Source organism: Varanus komodoensis, unplaced genomic scaffold (assembly GCF_004798865.1).
Source record: "Varanus komodoensis strain SLA01 unplaced genomic scaffold, ASM479886v1 scaffold57, whole genome shotgun sequence".
In the NCBI taxonomy this organism is placed as follows: Eukaryota; Metazoa; Chordata; class Lepidosauria; order Squamata; family Varanidae; genus Varanus; species Varanus komodoensis.
In genome coordinates this window covers 2,881,817-2,895,434 of record NW_025336182.1, presented here as the reverse complement: position 1 = coordinate 2,895,434, position 13,618 = coordinate 2,881,817, and the positions used below count along the sequence as shown (strand labels likewise).

General features: G+C 56.8%; 2 protein-coding genes and 1 long non-coding RNA gene across 4 annotated transcripts; 2 read left to right on the top strand and 1 right to left on the bottom strand.

The window, feature by feature from the left end:
- Positions 1-1,746: 1,746 nt before the first annotated feature.
- Positions 1,747-7,179, bottom strand: LOC123032851. 2 transcript variants are annotated; one of them, XM_044449026.1, is made up of 6 exons: positions 7,089-7,179; positions 3,792-4,085; positions 2,908-3,156; positions 2,528-2,626; positions 2,385-2,434; positions 1,747-1,924 (listed from the first exon to the last, which is right to left on the bottom strand). In XM_044449026.1, the coding sequence occupies exons 1-6, from the start codon at positions 7,177-7,179 to the stop codon at positions 1,892-1,894; spliced, it is 816 nt and encodes a 271-aa protein (XP_044304961.1). In that variant the 3' UTR covers positions 1,747-1,891. The 2 variants fall into 2 exon arrangements, with proteins under 2 accessions (XP_044304961.1, XP_044304962.1); XM_044449027.1 differs by lacking the exon at positions 2,528-2,626.
- Positions 7,180-7,646: 467 nt separating this feature from the next.
- Positions 7,647-9,212, top strand: LOC123032883. The gene is made up of 3 exons (XM_044449061.1): positions 7,647-7,765; positions 7,981-8,304; positions 8,887-9,212. The coding sequence occupies exons 1-3, from the start codon at positions 7,729-7,731 to the stop codon at positions 9,210-9,212; spliced, it is 687 nt and encodes a 228-aa protein (XP_044304996.1). The 5' UTR covers positions 7,647-7,728.
- A 284-nt stretch (positions 9,213-9,496) lies between these two features.
- Positions 9,497-12,941, top strand: LOC123032855. The gene is made up of 3 exons (XR_006416550.1): positions 9,497-9,711; positions 11,078-11,124; positions 11,766-12,941. It is a non-coding gene; the product is annotated as an uncharacterized LOC123032855 (long non-coding RNA).
- Positions 12,942-13,618: the final 677 nt, after the last annotated feature.

Below are 13,618 nucleotides of genomic sequence, written 5' to 3'. Positions count from 1 at the left end.
AGCGCCATCTTGCATCTCACTGGGGCAAGCCAGCGGCCACAGGAAGGCCAGGCCCAGAGCCCAGGAGGCAAAGCCGAGCCCTTCCGGCGCCTCCTGGCATTTGGCTTCCCCCAGGCCAGCCCTGGCCCGGCACGGCCCTTTTCGCCTGCTCCTCCAGCAGCGCCCGCCCGGCCCGGCCCGGCCAGATCTGCCAGCCGGTAGAGCGAGGAGCTCTCCGCGGTCCTGATCTGCAGGCGGCTCCACGTCTGGCCAGAGGAGGGCCGCCGTCCAGTTCCCGCCCGGCCGGTGCCGGGGCAGCTGTCCTAGAGGGGCTGGCTGGAAGACCGCAAGCGCTGGCTCAGTGCACGTCCGGGTAGCGAGCAGCCTTGGGCATCTGCCTCTGTGGAGGGGGAAATACAATCTCTTCTACGAACGCGGGCAAAGACGCTGGTACATGTGGGCTCCTGCCCCAGCGAAGCTCCTTTTTGAGCAGAGCGCCTGGAAGTGGTTCATAGAATGGCTGGCGCTGCCTCAGCTGCCCGGCTTCTTCGCAAAAGGAAGCCAAGGAACCCAAGCAGCTTGCAAGATGCTCCTCCTCCTCCTCTCCATTTTACAACAACCTTGTGGGGTAGGTCAGGCTGAGAGTCCATGACTGGCCCAAAGTCACCCAGGGAGTTTCGTGGCTGGGAGGGGTGATCTGATGCAGGGGGCTTAGTGCCCAGTCAAGAGCCCCCCAGGCCGCAGAAAGCGTGCCTTCACCCCAGGATCAGCCGGGACAGCCGCCGCCATGCTCAGCCCAGTGGGCACGCAGGACTGGCTCTGAGCCCCACCGCGGAGGTGCCCCACGGTGCCCGAAACGCTGGCAGGGCTTGGGCGCACCCCCCATCTCCAAAGCCCTCGCTCCCTGGGGCAGCCGGCGAAGGCAGACTGGCAAATGCAGCGCCTGGCCGCTGAGCTTGCGCCCAGGAGGGACACGGGCTCCCTCTGGCGCTGCTTGCTGGGGGAGGCTTCCTTCTGAGGAGGTGTCTCCTGCCGGGGGGCTCTCCACGACCCCTCGCCCAGCCACCACCCGCACACAGGCTGTGGGCCAAGAGCCGCCCAAGCCCACGCATGGGGGAGGAAGCCCGCTGCACAGAGGGAGGGTCGGGGCGCCAGCCGGCCCAGCAGGGGTCTCTCTGCCCGGGTTGCCTTCCTGCAGGTGCCGACACGTCCTGCTTTTCTTCAGGCCACTTAAGAAATCAATGCCTGCTTCCCACCCAGCTGGCGCCTGCCCACATTTGATTTTTCTGCAGCTCAAAGCCCTCTCATGACTTGTGTGCAGATGCTCTCACTGCGCAGAGCCAAAATTCCACCGGAGATGCAACATTCCGCATCCCGCCACTCCTGCCTTCCGTCCAGCCGGGCCCCAGAGACACCTTCTAGCAGCACCGCAGCTTCCCTTGCGAACGGGGCTGCTGGGCTCCCCTTCCCCCACCCTGCCAGGGTCTGTCCAGCCAGAAGAAAGCCAACCGGTGAGCTCATTTCCCTCCCCTTGCAAAAAACAGGAAGGCATTTGCTTTGCGCCGCAGGAATTTCCTCCAAGAGCTGGCGGGGGGGGGGGGGGGGGGGAGAGAACGGCAGGCTGAGGATCCAAGCACCGTGCCGCCACCTGGCCTGACGGTTCCTGCGATCAACAAGGGCTCCCCAGAGAGAGGCTGCTGCCTGCCCCCCCCCCGCCTCCGCCCCCCACGCAGGACCTGGGTGGGTTCAGTGCGGCCACTGGCGGACGCGCGAGAGCGAGGACATGGGGCAGGTCCACCTAGGAAAAGTCAGGTTTACTGCAAGCCTCCACATTTGGGCAGTGAAAAGCTCTTCCTCGGGCATTTGCTCTCCTTCTCTGTGCCTTTCCTTCTGCAGAGCTTTCAGGCGCTTTTCATTTCCTGCAAGGGAGCTCTGCATACTCCGTCTGCAACAGAGAAAGGAAACAGCTCAGGCCCGCCCTACGCACGTGGGGGCAGGAAGAGAGGCCGCCTGCTCTGCCTGACCCTGGCCACCAGGCATGGGCGCTGCTGCCTGCTGGGAACTGAGGGGCTTTCCAGCCCAAAAGCACCAAGGGCCCTGCCCTCATGGTTCAGCTTCCCAACCTACTGAGAAGTCTGCATCCCGTTCGCTGCATTTTTTCTGTTGCTTCAAGCAAAGGCAGCATCGATGAGAGTTGCCAGCAGTTGCGTGGTGTGGCTGGTTTGCACTGTTTGGATTCTGTGCTGGGCCCTTTTGAACCCTGAGCTGAACTGCTCCCAAGCCCCTGCAAGGGCATCCAGAGTTTGGAACCGTTTGGCTGGAGGGAGGATGGGCTTCTCCAAGGCGGCCTACAGAACAAGGCAGGGCAGAACTTTCTGGAAGACCCCCATGCGGCATCCCCTTACCTCGGGAATCTCCCTCACGCATCTTCCAGTGGCCGGTTTCCCCAGATTCCCTGTGAGAACAAAAGCAAGACGAGACCAGGGGCTGAGCGGCTTCACTCCCTGGACAGGGACTGGGTGAAAGACAACTTGGACAGAAAGCTCACCTCCAGAGAGACGCTTCCTGAGCAGCAGGGCCAGGGCTTGCCCCAGGAGGAGGAGGGCGAGGAAGGGCACCCCAACATACAGCACCCGGAAGCAGCCCCCTGTCAAGGGTGCAAGGGGAAGAGGGACATTGGTCAGCAGCCCAGCAGAGGGCCCGTTTGGCGCTGGGCCGAGAGGACGCTGCGAGGCCGGCGACGTCATGGCAGGCGCAAGGGGCTGATGGGGCTGAAAGCCCCCACGGGGGTGCCCTGCTTCTGGGTGCGGCTGGCCGACTGCAGGAGCCCAGGGGTCTCCCCGCCCCACCCTCTCTGCCCAGCTTAGGGGCGCCTCTCATTCGGCCAGGTTTAATGTGGGGAGAGGGACACATCTCCAGCCCGCTGACCTGTCTGTCTCGTGTTCCTCTCTCCCCGGTCGGAACAATCCAAAGGCACGGCCTGGGTCCACCTCCCTGAAGGAATCAGTTTGAAACTGCCATCTGTCATGGGCACATCCTTCCAGCCTGTGTTCCAAAAAGTCTCATTCTGAGCCGGATCGGCACCGGAGGCGATGCAGAGCATGGAGATGCTGCCGTTGGGCCGAGCCCCCTCCGAGGGCGAAGGCAGGAGGGTGGAGAGATGCGGGCGAGAAGCTCCTGGAAGAGCATTGGGAGGGTCACCGCGAATCCTTCGGCAGACCTGCAACCCACCCATCCCCCTGGCTCTGTCCGGAGCAACACGGACTCGGCTTTGTGTGAGGCCCAGCAAGTCGCGCGGGATCACTGTGGGACATGAGCACAGTGTGATCAAGACAAACACCTTTGTCCAGAGCAGAAATCAATATTTGGTTGCAAAGTCTGAACGTTCCCAAAGTGAGGGGAGGGACAGAGTCACTAAAACGAAGCCAGAAGTACCCATTCTCCTCAGCACGCATGCGACTTTTTAAGGCCCTGAAACTAAAACCAGACAGAACAAGACCCTGCAAAGGAGCCAGCAAGGATGCTAGCATGGTTAGCCAGCGCCAGGATCAGGCCGTTTGCACTCATCCTGGGAACATACACAGAGGAAACAGAAAAGTGTCCTCTTTTAAAAGACTTCCAAAGGATTGGCTGGTCGGGCTATGCAGAGTGCCGTCTTCCCTCTGCTTTTTCTTTTTCTATATATACATTATATTGGATCCGTTCTTGGTTCTGAGCTTTATTCTGCCATTACATAGGATGAGATGAGGCTTCAGTTTTGCGTTTGCCCTGCCTCACTGAGCCACGCCAAAAGCCATTCTCAGGCCACTCACCAGACACGAGAAGCCGAGTCCCATGCAGGATCCTGAATTTCTGGGCAATGAGTGCAGCACAGAAATACTCTCCAGAGTCGTTCTGCTGCAGGTTGTGGAGGATCAGACTGCCCTGCACTTTGGAAGACCTTCCTTCGAGTGAAACCTTGCACAGGTTTTGGTCCTGGTCCAGCTTGTACCAGATCACATAACTTTTTGTCAGGTTGCAGTGGATCGTCACAGTGCCTCCAGGTGCAGCCAAGATCTGGCCCAGCTGCTGGAGTGTTTCTGGGTCCCCTGCTGATGCAGTAGCAGCTGCCACAGAGAAGCAAAGCAGCCTTTGATCGCCGTATGCAATTTATTGCATTTCGTATGATTGTCTTTTTAAAGCCTTCACAGCCACCGTGAGGAGCCTGACTGAAATATTAAGACACTGAGCAAAGGGGAAAGATTTCTATTGAGCTGAAGGAGCAAAAACAGCGGCGTTGGACAGTTGCTAAGCTCGTCACTTCGCCTTCCTCCAGGGAGCATTGGCGGCCTCTTAGGGTGGCCCTGGAGGAAACCTAGAGCCATTCTTGGAAGGGGTTTCAGGAGTTCCTTGTTACAGGAAGGATATAGCCAGGTTGGAGTCAGTGCAGCGTAGGGCCACAAGGTTGGTGGCTGGTTTGCAGGGGATGCCGTATGAGGTGAGACTGAGGGAACTGGGCCTCTTCAGCCTGGAGGAGACTCAAAGGGTATGTTGGCGACATACAGGTGTGTGAGGGGGTGTCACACGGAGGTGGGGAGAGACCTGTTCTCCCCTGCAGAGGAAGGCAGGACGCGCTCCAACAGAGCAAAGCTCAGGGAACCAAGGTTCAATTTAGATGCCAGGAAGCACTTCCTGACAGTCAGGACCCCAAGGGTGTGGAGTGGGCTTCCCCGGGAGGTGGTTGAGGCCCCACTGGTGAGGGTGTTCAAGGATAGGCTGGACATGCACATGGTGGGCATGTCGTGAGCGGAGCCGGCTGGAGTCGGGGGTCAGACTAGATGGCCCGGGAGACCCTTCTGACTCGCTCTGTTTCTATGTTTTTCTCGGCCTTAGTGGAGAAATTAGTCCTTTCAGTCTGAACAGCACACACAGATCCCCCACACTGACATCTTTCAAATGGCAAAAGCAACATATTAAAGGTACGGTTGCTCCCGAGGAAGCTGTATCCCTCTGGCGGAACCTGGATCCAGCTCAGGGATGGAACAGACTTAAGGGTTTCTGAAGGGAAGGCTATGAATGCTGCTGGATGAGGCCTTTCCCTGCAACCTCCTGGCCTCGAACAATACTCTTTCCTGTTTGTGATGCTCCGTTGATTTCCTGACACTGCTCCATCTCGTTCCTTCCTGGAAATAATCTGCTGAGGAAGGAAAGAGGACCTGCCACACCAGGCCTTTCTGGTGGTCGCCCCAGGAACCCTCTGCTGGGAAGGACCCTACTGAAGGGCCAACATTGTCTTTTCCCCCCAGAAAAGATGTAAGTGGGAACTACAGGCCATTTAGTCTGGCATCAATCCCTTGAAAAAATTTGGGAGCAAATTATTAAAAAATCCATGTCCAAGCATCTTGAAGAAAATGCAGCGATTAATAGAAGCCAACTTGGATTTATCAAAAATAAATCCTGCCAGACTAATTTAATCTCATTTTTTTGACTGGGTAAGCTCCCAAATGGACAAAGGGAACACTGTGGACATAATCTACCTAGATTTTAGCAGCATTTTTGACATAGTGCTACATGACATTCTGATAAGGAAATTAGCAAAAATTGGACAAGATGGAAAAACTATTAGGTGGATCCAAAATTGGCTGCTAAATCAGTCACAAAGAGTGCCCATCAATGGGACCTTCTCAAACTGGAGGGAGGTAAAAAGTGGGTGCCACAGGGTTCAGTCCTGGGCCCAGTGCTCTTCAACATCTTTATTGATGATTTAGATGAGGAAGTACAAGGAAAGATAATCAGATCTGCAGACAATACAAAACTGGATGGAAGAGCAAACACCCTCAAAGACAGAATGAAGCTCCAAAGCAATCATCATAAACTTGAACACTGGGCTGAAAGCAACAGAATGAGATTCGATAAGGACAAGAGCCAAGTCCTCACCGAGGAAGAAGAAACCAAAGGCATCGATACAAGATGGGGAATATGTGGCTCAACAGATCTGAGAAAGAGAAAGAGAAAGACCTAGAAGTAATTGTGGACAAGAGGCTAAACATGAGCCAGCAATGCGATGCAGGTGCAAAAAAGAGCAAATACTATTTTGGGATGCATTAATAGAAGTATTACTTCCAAATCACGAGAAGTAGTAGTTCCCCTATACCCCTCACTAGTCTAATCCCATCTGGAATACTGTGTCCAATTCTGGGTGCCAAGATTTAAGAAAGAGGCAGGTAAATTAGAAAGGGTGCAGAGGAGGGCAACAAAAATGATCCAGGGTTTGGAATCTCTGCCCTGTGAGGAGAGATCGAGAGAACCGGGCATGTTCAGCCATGAGAAGAGAAGACTGAGGGGGGACATGAGATCACTCTAGAAGTATTTCAAAGGCTGTCACAAAGAGGAAGGTCTAGTCTCTTCTTGTTGCTGCCAGGGTGTAGGACATGGAATAATCAAGTCAAGCTATGACAACTCAGATTCAGGCTGGACATCAGGAAAAGCTCTCTCACTGTCAGAGCAATACACCAGTGGGACCAGCTGCCTGGAGAGGTGGGGGGCTCTCCCACACTGGAGACATTCAAAAAGAAACTGGGCAGCCACCTGAGTGGGATGGTGTGAACTGGGGCCCTGCAAGAGTGGGGGTTGGACTCGACGGCTTTCATGGCCCCTTCCAGCTCTACTTTTCGGAGATTCATTGATTCTATAAAAGACCTGGGGATCTACCCTGGGGTCTCTGATTCACCAGAATAGGCTACTCAACTGTGCATGAAATGTACCTTCTTTCCTGTTCTATTTTAGCCATCTCAGCTTTAACCTATGAAAAAGCAGTTCATTCATCTCTTTGACGAGAAAAACTTGGGTGCCTTCTGGGATTCTGCTGAGCACCTCATCCTGTGATCCACCCGAGTGATGCTCCCTGACCTTCCCAGACAAACTCTTACTCGGGACTGCTCAGAACATGTGGCACAGACCTGCACACTTACTCGGTGGCAGGTGTCCCTGGGATCAGCGGGACTTGCTCCCTTGGGAAGCATGTTTGGGATGGCAGCCTAGAGAGCGGAGTCAGAAAGGCCCTCTGCTCCTTGGTATTTTTGGAGGAGGGTGGGGGACTGGGAAACAGGTCAGGTTTCAGGAACACTTACTGCGCAGAGAGAGCAGAACCATCCCGGCAACATGGAAGAGCATCTCTTGTCCCTTCAGCCGTCTGGAGGGGGCCTGCCAGAGCAGTGGCATCTCCCTGGCAACTTGCTGGCTGCAGAGATGACGGCTGCCTCTGTCCTGGGGGGTTTCCAGAAAGGCCGCTTGGTGTCTTCTTCTCAAACAGGCAAGCAGAGCGCTTTTCAGCAGACCACCTGCAGAAATCCAGACCCTCCCCAGCTTGTGTCCAACAGTGACAGGGAGCCAGCTGTCGGCCCCTCAAGTACCTGCCAGTCTGTGCTTCTGGGCAGCTACAGGTCTCCCTGCTGGCGGACATGCAACTCCGGCTCCGTGCCAACAAATGCAAAAGCGAAGGGAAGGGAAGAAGCCGGCCTGAATCAAACCTGCCCTGGGGGCATCCAGACGGCCCCCTGGCCCCGCTGGCAGTGGGAGGGAGCCTGGCTGGAGGCAGCAGGCTGAGCCGTCTGTGCTGCCCTGCTTCAGAGGGAGGGCTTCTCTGAGCTCTCCCTGCCGAGCCGCCCACCAGGAGGTGTTCCCTCTCGAGCAGCCAGCCCACGTTTGCACCCCTCCTGAAGCTGCAGCCAGAGCTGGGTCCCCGTTCCATGGGCTGCCAGCGCTTCCACGATGCTGCTGGCCACGTGCATCGTTTTCGCCTCCGCAGGTGAGTGTTGCTCCCTGGCTCTCTCCGGCTCTTCCTCTTTGGCTGCTGAGTTTGCCAGGTGCTTGAGGCTCGCCAACCTGCCAGGAGAATGTGGGCAAACCTTCTGGCAAGGCGTGGAGGTTCTCAGGCCACCTCCAAGCCTTTCCAGAGGCTTTTGGTGGGAGACAATGGGCCGAGGACACCCATCCTGAACAGTCCTCGCTGTGTCTTCGCAGTGCTCAGAGCCCGGTTGCTGCAGTGTCCCACCCGGCAGTTCCAGTTTGTGAACATCGGGGACAAGGCAAAGATCTGCTGCAATTATGCAGAGAAAGCTGAACTCCCTGGGTACTTCGCTAGTTGGCACAAGAGAAAAGAGGACGCGGTTCCCCTCCTAGTCTACAGTTGCCCTGAGATCAAGACTGTGAGCAGATATGTTTGCAGAGGAGAAGGACAAATGTTGATCCTGGAAATCAAAGACGCCCAAGTGACTGATTCAGGCCAATATCTGTGCGCGATGAGAGATCGTGGCATCTATCTTGGCTCTTCGCTGATCGTTGGGGGTAAGTGAGCCAAGCCGAGCACTGCAGAGAAAACACAGGCCGGCACCCCGCCCATGAGCTCAAGGCCCCCAAGCGAGTGCAGGCAGAAAGGGGCTCCCTCCCCATGGCCTCTCCCTGCACGGAGGGGGCTCCCGGCCCAGCTCCAGAGGAGCCTGGGGGTGACGTAGGGTGTGTGCCCATTTCCCAGACTTCGGGGAGGTTCAGCTGCCACCCTTGGCGCTGAGGTGGCTCCTGCTCACCAGACTTCCAGCCAGCCTCGGGCATCTGCTGAACCTGACCACCCTGCTGGGTCATTCCAGCCACAGCTCCCTCTCCCCTTCCAAGGACTTCCCTGGGCTTTCCATGTTTTCAGAGGCTGCCTTGGCCTGCTCAGCTTCTGCAGAGCAAGGTGATTGCTGCCGATGGGAGGCGGGCCCTGGGGGTCGTTTGTCTTCCATGCCTGGCTGCTCCTTGGGGAGTCCGTACTGGGCTTAGAGCTGAGGTTCCTCAGAAAACATCAAAGCAGCAGGAAGAATTTCGAAGGCTGCTCTGGACAGGGCCAGTTTTGCTGAGCCACCTGTAACCGGAGCGATCTCTCAGCAGACAGCTACACGCCGAGCACCCGGGTGACGCTTCTGCAGCCCCCCGCTGGAGAGCCCCCCGCCCTGCTCCGGCGGCACAGCCCCCTTGCCTGCCTGGTCCAGGGGGTCTCCAACTTGGTCCAAGTCTCCTGGCATACCCCTGAAGGTCCCCAGCGGGGCAGCCGGACCCTCCTGGTGAAAAACAGCAGCGGCTCCTTGACCTTCCTCAAGCTCCTGCACGTCCCCGCCAATGCGCACCTCAGCGGGGGGAGCGTCGCCTGCGAGGTCCGCTTCAATGCTTCTGGGAGCAGTGTGAAGAAGAGCGGCTGGCTCCCTGCCGGTGAGTGACCTGGCCCACCGTTGCAAGCCACGCCTGGCCGAAGTTCTCGAGACTGGATGGCGGTTCGGCTTTCTGACCGGAGACTGCCGGACGCACGACCAGGGCAGGGGAGGCGAACGGCTGTTTCGGCCTAGGGCAAGGGAGCTCTGCCCCATTTCCTTTGCTTGTCTGGCGGGTTCTGGGCATCCGCTTCATGCAGAGGAAGACAGTGCGGAGCCGTGTGACCGGCGGCAAAGCCGCTCTTGCCAGTGTCGCCGCAGTTCCGTGGCTCCTTTCCGTGCCCTTGGCCGTAGCTTGAACCCGGGGCGGGGAGCCAGGCGGAGGGGTTGGGCTGTCCTGGGGCTGCAGCGGCCCACGAGCCAGCACCCTCTGTGGCCTCCTCTCCCACAGCTTCCTCTGCAGAGGACTGCATAAGCTATGTGGTGTCCCTGGCTGTGGCTGGGCTGCTGCTGCTGCTGCTGCTGCTCCTGAGCCTCGTCTGGAAGCCACGCTGCCTCTCCAGGCCAGGTAAGGCCCAGAATCGCCTCCTGGGGATCCGGGGCAGCTCTGGAAGCGACAGGCTGCCTCTCCAGGCCAGGTAGGGCCCAGAATCACCTCCTGGGGATCCGGGGCAGCTCTGGAAGCAACAGGTTGCCTCTCCAGGCCAGGTAGGGCCCAGAATCACCTCCTGGGGATCCAGGGCAGCTCTGGAAGCGACAGGCTGCCACCAGTGCTGGTCCTGTGCATGGAAGACCCCTGGAAGGGGTGAGACTCAAGCAAATCCACCGATTTCCACCCTGTTCCTGCTAAGAGGCTATTCTAGCATTGGATGCTTCCCTGGGCCAGGATCTCTGCGTCCAGGAAAACCTGAACAGGACCCATGGCAGCGGTTGCGTTCCTGGGCTGGGGAGGAGGCAAATGCATGCTGCAGGTTGACTCCTGGTTCCTTTCCAGGGGATCCCCCAGGACCCCCGGAACTGATTCGTGTAAGACCACCAAGCTAAACTGAGCGATGCCTGAGGAGTTCAGGGCCTGCATTTTGGGCTTGTCAGTTCATCTCATGCCTCTGTAGCCGCTCCTCAGCCTGGGCTTGGCACAGTTTTCCAGGCGCTTCCACATGATGGGACTTCTGGGCCATGGGAGTACCCTTTTCCACAATCCGGGGAGGCGGGGGGCGGCGAGACTAAAATGGTGGCTCTGTGGGGCACTGAGAGCCAACCTAGCTCCTCTGTGCGGCAATTCTTTTGACTTTGGCCCGACTATTTAGCTATTTCCTAGTTTTTGTAATGAAGGAACCCTCATTCAGTTGGAGTTGGAAGTTTTATAGTTGGGAGGGATCTCAGAGGTCATCTAGTCCAGCCTTCTCGTGATGCAGGGTCATGAACTACGGGATCCCAGGCAAGCAGCCACCTAACTCTGTTCCCACCAGACCTCAAGTGGCCTTTCCATGTTCTCTGCCAGCCACACTGCCTTTCCAACAGGCCATTTCCTCTCCGCCCCTGGTTTTCCTCCTCCCACTGAAAGTGCTCAGCAGAGCTTTGTCAGTGTTCAGTTTAGGGTTTCCATCAGACAACAGAGCAACACCCAGGACAGAACATAGGGCAGAGCAAATATTCAGCTATGCTCATGTGCTGCCGCGGTACGCCAGAAACCAAACTCTCTGGGAGAGGGTGGGACAGAACGGTGCTGCAGCCGCATCCAAAGTTTTAAAAATTGCCAGGAGTCAGTTGGGCATTGACACAGTTTAGATTGTCTGAGTGAAACTCCTGCACGAAGCAAAGCTGACAATTCCAGAGAAAACGGCAAAGGTGGCAGCAACAAGTTCAGAGTAGAAAAATAGCCCTTCCTGGTCTGCTTTTCTTATTCTTCTCCACACTCCCTTTTGATCCACTAGGGTCCCAGTGCTCGGGCACCGAGCCGCCGTCTGCAGATGCACCACAGGTACGGGTCTCTGGTTTCTTTATTTGTCTCTGTAAGTATCCCGGGAGTGGGGTACCAGAGGGGTTGCTAGGAGTGGGCCCACGGACTGCCGGAAAAGAGGGTGCAGGCGGGGTGCCGAATTAAAGCTCATTCTCACGCACTGACTTATATTGCTGTAAATGCAGAGTTGGGATTTTTTAAAAGTCTTTCTACACCACCCAAGAGTAGAACAATGATTTAATCACGCTAATAAAGAGCTATTATAGTTTAGATAAAAGTACTGCACATCTCACTATAGCATGGAAGGGCTGCGATGAGGCGACCTGTGTGTCTGGCTGGCCCAACGGCGCCAGGCCACAGTCCCGGGGACCCTCAGTCTCCAAACTGGAACCAGCGGGACTGTCTGTCAAACAGAAGACACCTTCCAAGCGAGGATGCTCCTCTGTAATGGAGGGCACCTGGACACCCTGGGAGGCATGTGAGGAAGGGCTGATTCCAAGCAGCACTGCAGCAGAAACAGAGGCACCCCCGTCCCAGGCCGTGTCCCAGTTGAGCTGGGGTGGGGGTTGCTCTCGGGGCTGTAAAAATCATGCATGCCAAGCCTAAGCGCGGGCGATGCTCAGTGCTCTGTCAGCTCACTGCACTTCCCCCTCGCCACACAGGAAGAGCTGTGCTATGCCCAGCTGGATTTCCAACGAGGGATCGGGGCAGGAACGGGCTGCGCACAGACCAGAGCAGCTCCGCGGAGGTTTCAGTGACTGGCTGACCACCGTCCGGCCGCTGGACGGAAGAGGCAGAGAGCCGGGCAGGAGGCCAAGCACAGGATCCGGGGTGCCAAGCAGCGCCTGGGCCCCGCATCCCCTGTGCCGCCCTGCAGTAAACCTGGGCTGCTTGCGCTGACGCCTGGTGCTCCCCTCGATGAGAGGCGCCCTGTGTTCATCCCCAGCCTTTCGGGCCTGCCTTGCGACGCTTCCGACTCTGAGGTCTCACGAGGATGGTCCACAAAGGGCTCGCCCGGCCCCTGATCACACGCAGCTGCAGAGAATTCACTGCCATTGCCACAAACGCGGCTTCCGGTCTAGCTGGGCCTTTGGCGCAGGACCGGGAACGGAGGGGAGGAATAACCTTGATGCCGACTGCAACCGCTTACGCCTTGCTTTTCAAGAGGTTCTGGAGACCTCTAGCTACATTCTGAGCACAACAGAATGACCCACACTTAATTCAAAGCATGACAGGCGATTCGACATATACATTCCAAAAAGCATGGGAAGTCCAGCAAAGGAGAAGAATCTCGCCTGACCGAGAAGGAGCTGCCAAGGGAGGGCTTCCCAGCTCTGGGTGGCTCCGGACCAGGGATCCCGCCTGTCTCAACCCACTGGGCAACCAGGCATGTGGGCATGCAGAGAAGGGCCTCTCCACCACCTCGTAGGATGGGGGCAGGATGACCTGGGAGCCCACCAGCCATCCGGCAGGCTGGAGAAGGGCTGTAAGGAGAGGCAGGACTGGTCTATCACCCCCCTGAACGGACGCTTCATTCCCCCCACACGCCTCCTTCCAGGTGTGATGTCTTTAGTTTGCCAGCCTGTGGGAAAGGACTGTGTCGTTTCACTGATTGCGCGTAAAATGCCCTGGGAGCTTGCGGACTGGAGTGAGGAGAATTAACATAAATACCAGTAAACATGGAAGTGGTCTTTTAGTGTTTCTGGACGGGGCGTGAAAGGGCTTATCGGTATGACCCAGTACTTTGAATATTGGAAACGGGCCATTCGCCAAACGACGATGCTCACCCAGCCGTCTAACTGTCGCTGTGTCCTGGACTGACAGTATTTTCCCTCAATGTGCCCAAATCTTCTAAATTTTCTAAATAAATAAATAAAATCTTATTTCTGTATGATTCCTCTAGATGGCTACATTTCTTTCACGGACTCTCCTGCTCTAAACTTCCATTTTTGCTGTGAGTTTCTCTATCTGAGATGAGGGCTCTGGGTGCAAAGGAAGGTGGGGTCTTTCATGCCATTTCTGTACACCTTGCAGAACAGGGAATCTTTGCCAGCTGTTCTTTGTCCTAGAGAAAATCTGCATGGCATGAAATCGATGGGGCCACTTTGCCATTATTTGGGCCCTTAAATGTTATGCAAGCTGCAAAGTCGTCTCTTGCCCGAGGGAGTAAACTGGAAAGGCAGGTGTAGCCCATCTTGTCCTTTCTCCACACACCGCAATGTCCCCAGTCTGCCTTTGAACCGACAGATCCCACTGCCTGTCCGATAAATCCAGAGGCATTTTCCCTTGTAGGGTACAAGAGACGGTCCCGTTCCCATTCTCTTCTTTCTCCAGACACCTGCTGAACACGTTTCGGGCTGCCAGGCTGCCTTTGCCAAGGGCTGGAACTGGAGCATCAGGGTGGCGTTGGGGCACTTGTGCTACCTGGCTCAGACTCACCTGGCCCATGCGGTGCTTCTGCTCAAAATGGCAGGAACAGCCCCCACCGCCCCTCCATGGAGCTGCCGAGCCAAGG